Source organism: Triturus cristatus, chromosome 11 (assembly GCF_964204655.1).
Source record: "Triturus cristatus chromosome 11, aTriCri1.1, whole genome shotgun sequence".
Taxonomy (NCBI): Eukaryota; Metazoa; Chordata; class Amphibia; order Caudata; family Salamandridae; genus Triturus; species Triturus cristatus.
In genome coordinates this window covers 1,033,865,131-1,033,875,211 of record NC_140594.1, presented here as the reverse complement: position 1 = coordinate 1,033,875,211, position 10,081 = coordinate 1,033,865,131, and the positions used below count along the sequence as shown (strand labels likewise).

The 10,081-nt window shown below is 48.1% G+C and overlaps 1 protein-coding gene across 1 annotated transcript in view; it reads right to left on the bottom strand.

Moving 5' to 3' along the window:
• Nucleotides 1-249: 249 nt before the first annotated feature.
• KPNA4 (karyopherin subunit alpha 4) overlaps nt 250-10,081 on the bottom strand; it is a 221,095-nt gene continuing 211,263 nt past the window's right edge. Inside the window, exon 17 of the mRNA XM_085635233.1 lies at nt 250-2,133. Within this exon, the coding sequence (XP_085491359.1) occupies nt 2,035-2,133 (99 nt within the window). The 3' untranslated portion in view covers nt 250-2,034. The remainder of the gene's footprint in view (nt 2,134-10,081) is intronic.

Below are 10,081 nucleotides of genomic sequence, written 5' to 3'. Positions count from 1 at the left end.
TGAAGGTAACAAACCCATTTAAACAAGGCATGCCAAAAATGACATTCAGTGTAATCACAGAACACCAAGGTTTTTCCATTGTGCCCAAAGGCGGGAGAGAACCACTATGTTGCTCTATTTTTAAAACTTAATTTAACAGTACTGTAAAAGGGGAATACTGAAAAGAATGATACTACCCATATCAAATAAGGTTTTAAAAATTCACATTTAATAGTCTTTTCGTATGCATAAAAATCAAACAAAGGCAAAAAGTGTTTTAATCTTTATTTCCCCAAAGAAAGACTAGCCTTTGTTGTAGCTAGACAATTTACAAGCTAGTTTTCTGCTGTGTTTAATTGTAACCATGTTTTAAGTGACACGGAATGCTGCAAAAATACTCTAGATCAACAATGTTATGATCACAAAATAATTTTATCCATTCTACAGTGTTTCAAGACAATTTAACTTGTAAAACACAAAGTAGGTCTAGATGATAATGGTGGCTAACTTTGTAAGTTTTGTAACAGCAAACTGTTGTTCATGCAACATTTGTGCTCAAAGGGGAAGGCACAGCAGTTCCTACAATGAGCCACCTTATTAAGAGTTTTAGGTTATTATACTAATCAAGGTTGTCTTTAATTTAGTGTGCAACGCCTCAAAACCGAGGCAATCTTCCAATTAAAAAACACTTGCATGCTCCAAATGCAAGTTTTAAAAATACAAAGTTCTCTATAAAGTGGCTCAAAATAGATAGTTTGTGGCTGCCTACGTCTACTGTAAGATAAAAAGATTTTAAAACAATTGAACAGATTAGGCATAGTAAAGGTGTTCAGACCAGTTCGATTTGTACATCTATTCACATCTTTTTACTTGTCTTTATTCAGCAGTACATATGCACCAAATTTCTATTGATAAGTTTCCATATCATTTTCATAGAAAACAAAGTTTGAAAACAAGAAACATTGAAACACAGCACAGGATTCTACCACAACTGAAACATTTGTACAGACTCAAAATTCATCTAAAAATGAACTATGTTGCAGATTACCACATGCAGAGATCTTTAGGGTATCTTTGAAAATGAACAAGAATTTCTTGAACAGCATCTTGAATTTGTTTATTCCATATGGAATCTGCTTTTTCAGTTAGTCTTTAGGAACATTTTTTTTCATGCAAAGCTCTTGCCAATTAGTTTTGATGATACAGAACAAATTTCCTAACATCAAACTTTTATCTGGTGCAAATGCACAGGGAAGCCGTACAGAATTTATCTTCAACATACAAAAAAAATAAAAATATAAGCCATACATGTAAATAAGAAATTAAAAAAAGTAACTGAAGGAAGATAAAGGGGGGGAAAAGCACAGGATGCAGAGTTATCCAAAATCTGCTGCTAAACCGGTCTTCGTTTTCATGTCCAGTGTAAGGTAACACTTATAAGCTCATTTTGATGATTTTCTAGGTTTAGTATCGGCCCCCTGAAGGCGAATCAAGCTTGCATGCGTTCACATACAGCGCCACACCCATACTCTCGTCTCTCGTACACACGCCACTCCATATCTGGGTGTCAGCTTCATGGCTGAAAAGCCCCACATTTGAAAGATGAGCCTGGCTCTACACCTTCGAGCCTAGACATTCATTCAATGTCTTGCATTCACACAGTGCTTCGTAGCAAGCCCTGGGCTCAATCTCCTTTGACTTCTATGGGTATCCTATTCTCTTATGCTTAGAAGGCTTGATGATGATAAAACTGCATTTTTCTCCACAATCGCTCTAAGTCAATGTTCCTTCTCAGTCACTGAAGATCTTTGACCTTTAGCCCTTCTCCTTTGCACAACCTAAATAAGCATTCATTGTGTAGGTTTTCGTTACATTTGCCACTCATTCTCACTCGCACCCACTCGCCATCTTGACTTCATTTGGGCTTCTCGAATCCAAATGAAAACTGCACAATTCTTTCCCGATTTAATGCAGCAGCAGCGGATCCCATGAGCCAAGCTTGATGGACCAAACCATTTTAGTGCTGCACCGTACCCTAAATTCCAAATACACTTTCTAAAACTGGAATCCTTCAGCTGGTACGTTGGCAGATGAATTGAAGCCAAATGTTCCGCCTTGTATTGCCTCTGGGACAAGGGTAGGATCTTCATCAATCTGCAAATAAGAAAACAAATCCTCCATCAGAACAAGATTTTAAGTTGTAAATTTAAGTATAGTAATTTTAATTTAAAAAAAATTCAATTATTTACAATACAAATGGCAATTCGCATACAGTTACTAAATTGTATAGTAAAGTACCCAACAAATAAATGTCTAGATGTAACTAGTTTTGAATGGACAAAATGCAAATAAGGTTTTGCAAAAGTAGTGCTAGTTGTCCAAAATGAGGTTGTTGAACTGAGGCCTGTTGAACTGTTATAATGGAGGAGATTATAAATGAAGACAAGAAAAGGCAGCTGTCAAAGGAAAAAGGCTACTAACACGAGGACGATGTTAAATACCTACAAAACACAGAAGTGGTTGCGGTAGGCTTGTTTAAAATACTTAACCAAAAGAATTACCCATAGTACTTCTTAAAAAGCTTCTGGAAGCAGGCATTCAGTAGCCCAGTTACTGCACCTTCTATGGATGAAAGAATGAGCCCTGGTGGGTAACCTGTATTTGTTGCAGTTTTTTGAAACTGTGTTTTAAGTACTGCCTGGCCTACATTAGCTTGTTGCCGTGCTAACACATCTACACAATAGTGCTTGGTGAATGTGTGAGGTGTAGACCATGTTGCTGCCTTACAGATGTCAGCTAGAAGAATATTCCCTAAGGCGGCCATAATAGCCACTATATTGCAAGTGGAATGCGCTCTAGGGAGTATTATCAATGCTCTATTATCAATGCTCTTTTTTGCTTTCACAAAACATGTCTGGATACATTTCACAATCCATCTTGCAATGCCCGATTTAGATATGGGATTGCTTTTGTGTGGTGGCGAAAAAGCAACGAAAAGCTGCTTCGTTTTACGAACTTCTTTTGATCTTTCCACATTATATATAGTAAAGCTCTTCTAACGTGTGTGTAGAGCTCGTTCTGATACAGAATCAGGTTGAGGAAAGAAGACCGGTAACTCAACTGATCTGAAAAGTAGAAAGAATAGGCTACTTACCAGTATGCGTCTGTACTTGGCATGTAGAGCTGCAGATCTACACACTATGCATAGATCGCCATCTGGCGTTGGGCCCGGATGTTTGTACTTGTTTTTGTCCTGGAAAGTCTTTGGAAGTCACGAGATAGGTGACTCCTCCTTTGGATCATAGTGCGCATGGGCATCGGCTCCATCCTCCGATTGTTTTTCGCCAGCAGGGATAGGATGGAGCTTTGTAAGAAACAGGAAAGATGCCCATGTATGCTGTATCTAAATAAGATAATACTGGAACAGATAAAGGTAGCCGGGGAGGCGGGTGGGCGTGTGTAGATCTGCAGCTCTACACGCCAAGAACAGATGCCTACTGGTAAGTAGCATATTCCGTTCGAGGCATACGAGCTGCAGATTACACACTATGCATAGACTGTATAGCAATATCCCCTCCTAGTGGTGACTACCAGTATCTGTTGCAGTAGTTTGAAATACTGTTTTGAGTACAGCCTGGCCCACACTAGCTTGTTTAGATTGCACATCTACACAATAGTGTTTTGTGAATGTGTGCGGTGTAGACCATGTAGCTGCTCTGCAGAAATCATCTAAGGGAATGTTACCTAAAAATGCCATTGAAGCCTGTATCTTTCGTGGAGTGGGCTTTAGGAGGAACAGATAATGTACGTTTTGCTTTATGGTAGCAAATTTGTATGCATTTGACAATCCACCTAGCTATCCCAGATTTTGATATGGGGTTGCCCTTGTGTGGTGGTGAGAAAGACCCGAAATGTTGTTTGGTCTTGCAAAAGGGTTGTGTTCTCTCAATGTAGTAAAGCAATGCTCTTGACATTTAAGGTATGAAGAGCTCTATCTGCGACTTTGTGGCTGCGAGAAGAATACGGGCAGCTCCACAGATTGATTGAGGTGGAAGGGAGAAGTGACTTTAGGAAGGAATTTAGGATTAGTTCGGAGAACAACCTTATTAGGATTCATCTGCAGAAAGGGTTCCTGAATGGTTAGTGCTTGTAGTTCGCCAACTCTTCGTAAAGAAGTAATGGCTACTAGGAAAGCAACTTTCCATGTTAACAATTGTAGCTCACATTTATGTAGAGGTTCAAATGGAGGACCCATTAGTCTTGTGAGAACGATGCACAAGTTATTACTTGTGTAACGATAGATCTGTAAGACGTTAGTTAGTGATAGATTCCTTACCTTAGAATATTCCCCAGGCGTCAGTCTGGATCCGGAAAGTTTTCTGCTTAGCAGTACCCCTGCGCGCCAGTAGGTGGCGCCATGCGGCTCCGCGCTTGTCACTGGCGTCGTGCACGCCGGGACATCATGGAGGCTATTTAGGTGCCACCCATGTGTGCTGACGTCCATTCTGTACACAATTTTCTGCGCCGAAACGCAGAGTCATGAGAGAAACTGACCTTTGGTGCATAAAACTAGGGCCCTAAAAGGGGATGACCTTAACCCTAGTAATCCGTTTGCAGAACTGAGAGGATGGGTGGGGCGGTAAGGAATCCATCACTAACTAATGTCTCGTACAGATATATCGTTACACAAGTAGTAACTTGTGCTCCTGAAAGAGACAAGTTAGTGATAGATTCTTTACCTTAGAATAGATACCCCAGCAATACCAACCCCGGTGTCTGCGAACAAGATTATACCAGAGTCACGGAGCACAGAACTGCCAAAGAAGCAGTCTCTCCGGACCGGACTGTCAAGGCAGTAGTGCTTGATAAACGTGTGCAGCGAGGCCCACGTAGCTGCCTGACAAATATCCTGCAAGGGGACACCACGTCCCAAGGCAGTAGGGGCTGCAGTTGCCCTGGTCGAATGGGCACGCAGTCACACAGGAGGCTCCTTCTTGGCCAAGGAGTAACAAGCTTTGATGCACAGAACGACCGGAGAGGGATCTGCCATTGACCCAATCGCGATTCGTGAGCCACCACTGCAATTGCCGTGCAGTGCCCTCTGAGATCTGGACATGATCGGACAGGTTGCCCTTATGCTGCCCTCACTGGAACTTCAGGTCCCACATATGCCATCTGGCTTGAGGCACCAGCAGGATGCAGGAGGCCATCAGGCCCAGAAGCCAGAGGGTCATCCTGACAAACCCAGGCTGGAGGCTGAAAGAGCGGAACCATAGCCTGAATATCCCGGACTCGCTGTTCAGGAGGATAAACCCGAAACAGTGTCGAAACTGACACCCCTGACCTGCGCAGATGAGCCACGACCACTGCCATCACTTTATTGAACACCCGAGGGGCGCTGGTAAGGCAGAAGGGGAGCACGGCAAACTGAAAATGCTCCTGGCCTAGCGTGAACCGCAGGTAACACCAGTTGGCCGGCAGGACGGGAATGTGAAAATAAGCGTCCTGCAAGTCCAACACTACCATCCAGTCTCCAGGGTCCAGGGCAGACAGGACCTGAGCCAGTGTCAGCATCTTGAACTTCTCCTTCCGGAGGAAGCGATTGACGTCCCAGAGGTCCAAGATGGGGCACAGGCCCCCCCCCCTTGTCCTTATTGGGGACCAGAAAGTAGTGGGAATAGCAACCACTCCCTACTTCCTGATCAGGAACGTACTCTATGGCCCCCTTGGCCATGACTTCCTGACGGAGAAGAGCCAAATGATCGCACGACATTCGGTGGTACCGAGGTAGCATGGCTGGAGGGGAGGACAGAAAGGGGAGCGAGTAACCGTGGCAGATTATCTGCAGCACCCACTTGTCTGACGTAATCCCGCCAGTGGTGGAGGTGAACCCTACCACCCACTGGCGTGGGGTGCTCCTGAAGCTCAGATTAGGAAGGTTGAGGCGAAAGCAGCGGGGGTGGAAGTGGACTGCCCCGCACGCTGGTTACCAGACCCGCCCCTGCAGAAACCACATCCACAGCCTTGCTGAGGCTGGCTTTGCACAGGCTGGATGGAAGAGCGCGCCTGGGCACCCCTGCCCTGGCCACGAAAGGAACAAAACCCCATTGTGGCAGGGGTTTGAGGAAAGACCCAAAGACTTGGCCGTGGCACAAGAGTCTTTAAAGCGCTCCAGGGCATTGTCAGCCTTATCACCAAAGAGGCGGGAGCCATCAAAGAGCATGTCCATGAGCGAGCTCTGGACATTGGGTGAGAAGCCAGTGGAACGTAACCAGGCGTGGCGCCGCAACGCCACCGTCATGGAAATCGCCCTGCCCAACGAATCAGCGGTGTCCAAACCACACCTGATGGCAAACTTCGCCACATCCCTGCCCTCCGCAATAGCTTGGGAAAGGACAGCCTGGACCTCCTCAGAGCACTGAGGTAGAACCTCCGCCACCGAATCCCACACTGCGTGGGAGTAATGGCCCAATAAGCAGGCGGTATTAACCGATCAACCCCAAACTGGTTGAGAACCTCTTGCCATATTGGTCCAGCCTCTTAGAGTCTTTGTCCGGTGGAGCCGAGGGAAAGGCACTCTGCGAGGTCGAGGCCTGAATGACAAGGCTCTCAGGCGTGGGGTGAGTGGTCAAGAAGGTGGGATCACCAGGTGCCGGGTGATGACGCCTAGCGACGTTCTTATCCATCGGCACCCCCGAGGCCGGCCGCAACCAAGTACCCAAGAGGACTTCGGTAACGGCCTCATTGAAAGGGAGCAGCAGCTCCGACGACAGACGCCGTCTGGAGCACCTCCGTAAGGAGGTTGGTCTTAAGGGCCACCGTAGGGAGGTCGAGAGTCTCTGTGGCTCGACGCAGCACCATATTGTGGAAAGCGCCCTCCTCCACAGCAGGCGGAGGAGAGGCAAACCCTGGGTCAGAAGACACATCAAGTTCACCCGCGTCTTGAAGGTCATCCACCCAATCCTGCTGTGCCAGGGGGTCCTCTGAGCCGTCCCAGTCCTCATCTGGCTCCAGGGAAGGAGCCGGTTGCGGCGGCAGGACCGGGGGCCAGTGGCGCCTGGAGCAGCGCCTGCCGGGGCTGAACCGGAGACCCCTCCCAATGAGGATCCTAGGTCAGAACGAAATTGTCCGAGGCAGGGGCGGGATAAACAGCACCCAGTGCGGCGCCTGGGCCGGAGCCAGCGGCATTGCACCTTGAGGCGCCAGGGCCGGAGCCACGGGCACTTGATCCAGTGGCTCCAGGGCTGGCGCCGGAGACGGTGCCGCCTGGTCAACAGGACCTGGATACGGGGCTGCAGGGCTCGCAGCCGCACCGGCGGGAACCCGAGACCTAAACAGACAGTCCAAGGCAGCAAGAAACTCTTGCCGCTGTTCGGGGGTTGCCGACGGACCCGGGTATAGCGGGTAGGCCGTGGGACCCCCAGGGACCAACGGGGGGGGGGGGGGGGGGGGGGGGGGGGGGACACACACACGTCTGAGAGCGAACACGCTTCTTCGACTTATGGAGCCGCTTACCGGAATCTGAAGGTGAAGCCCAGAGTTCAAGGAGAGACGGCTGCAGTCCCGCGAGCGATCCCGCGAGCGGCCCCTAGACTCGGAGCGGCAGTGAGAGGAGTGCCAGACCTCCAGCAACTTCTGGCGCCGCTCCCGTAATGCCTTCGGGGCCATGGCACAGCAGTCCCGGGAGTCGTGATCGGTCTCCAGGCAGTAGAGGCAGACATCATGGGGGTCCGCCACCGAAATTACAGTGGCACGACCTACAAGACAAAGCCGGGCATTCCTATGTGCACCAGGAGATGAGAGGAGACAAAAGTCTCAAAAAAAGTGGTCAATAAATTACCGAGGCACGTGCTCAATCCGGATCTGCGCTTTCGGCACGGAAAAAGAAAACTGAAGTCAGCGCGCATGGGTGGCGCCTAAGTAGCCTCCATGACATCGTCCCGGCGCGCAAGATGCCAGTGACTGGCACGGAGCCGCATGGCGCCACCTACAGGCGCGCAGGGGTACTGCTAAGCAGAAATTTTTCCGGATCCAGTCTGACGCCTGGGGAATATTCCAAGGTAAGGAATCTATCACTAAGGTGTCTCTTTCAGATGTTTAAATTCCACACGGGTTAAGGTGGTACTCTGGGGGGATTTATTCTTTTGAGGCCCTCCATAAAGGCTTTTATGGGAGGTTCTCTAAAAAGTGATAGATGTCTATTTTGTAGATATGCTGCTATGGCAGCAAGATGCAGTCTAAATGACATGTAAGCTAAGTTGCATCTTTGGAGGTGTAGTAAATAGCTGATGTGTTGGATAGACACATCTAGGGGATTGGTGTTATGACAATACATCACAAAACGTTTCCACTTGGCTGCATAGCATGCTCTAGTGGTACGCCGTCTAGCTTGTTTAATGACGTTCATACAGTCAAGGGGAAGGTTAAGGTAACCGAATTCTAGGACCTCAGGAGCCGGATCGCAAGGTTGAGCTGAGCTGGGTCTGGGTGTCTGACCCCTCCATGGTTCTGGGTTAAGAGGCGTGGAGAGAGGTGTAACTTCCGGTGCGGAACTACGGAGAGTTCTGGCAATGTGGTGTACCACGGTTGTCTTGCCCAGGTTGGAGCAATTAGGATGAGAGTTGAGGAATGTTGCTGTCGTTTGCGCACCACTAGTGGAATGAGTGGGAGTGGGTGTGGATATCTGGCGGCGAAGGTTGGGCATTTGGCGTTTGTGGGTGGCAAAGAGGTCTATCTGTGGTTGCCCCCTCATTTGAAAAAACGTTTTAAGAACTTGCGGATGAAGTTCCCACTCGTGGATCTGTTGTGTTTGATGGCTCAACAGATCGGCTATGGTGTTTGACTCCTGGGACATGTTGGGCTAGGAGAAAAATGTTCTGAGGTATAGCCCACCTCCTTATGTTCTGTGCTAGCTGAGAGAGCTGCAGAGTGTCCCGCCTTTTGTATGTAGTACATGGCTGTCATGTTGTCCGTGCGGACTAAGACAGTCTTGCCTGATATTGGTTTTTTTAAATGCTTTTAAGGCTAGGAATATGGCTAGTAACTCCAGGTGGTTGATGTGGAGTAACTCTTGTAGAGGTGTCCACCTGCCCTGCATGGTGTGATGTAGTAGGTGAGCTCCCCAGCCGGAGAGCGATGCGTCCGTTGTCAACTATTTGAGGAACCAGCTCTAGGAACGGTCGTCCTTTGGAAAGGTTCTTGGTGTTCCACCACTGCAGAGAGCGAAGAGGACGACCGTCTACCAACACCAGATCTGTTAACTGACCTTGAGCCTGGTTCCATTGGCGTCCTAAGCACTCTTGGAAAGGACGCATCTGGAGTCTTGCATGAGGCAATATGAATATTGTGAGAAAGTGCCATCTGTCTTGCATGGTATGCCCCCACTTTTTGCTGAATTGTACTTTGACTGAGTGTACCCTGGACTCCTGCCAATCAGGTGCCCAGGGCCTATGTTCCTTCCCTAAAAACACAAATTGGCAAACCCTGGCCACATGTCAGTCCCTGGTAAATGGTACCCAGGGCCTTGTGACCAGGGAAGGACTCTAAGGGCTGCAGCACTTATTGTGCCAACCTTAGAGCCCTGTAACTAACACACACACACACACACACACACACACACACACACACACACACACACACACACACACACACACACACACACACACACACACACACACACACACACACACACACACACACACACACACACACACACACACACACACACACACACACACACACACACACACACACACACACACACACACACACACACACACACACACACACACACACACACACACACACACACACACACACACACACACACACACACACACACACACACACACACACACACACACACACACACACACACACACACACACACACACACACACACACACACACACACACACACACACACACACACACACACACACACACACACACACACACACACACACACACACACACACACACACACACACACACACACACACACACACACACACACACACACACACACACACACACACACACACACACACACACACACACACACACACACACACACACACACACACACACACACACACACACA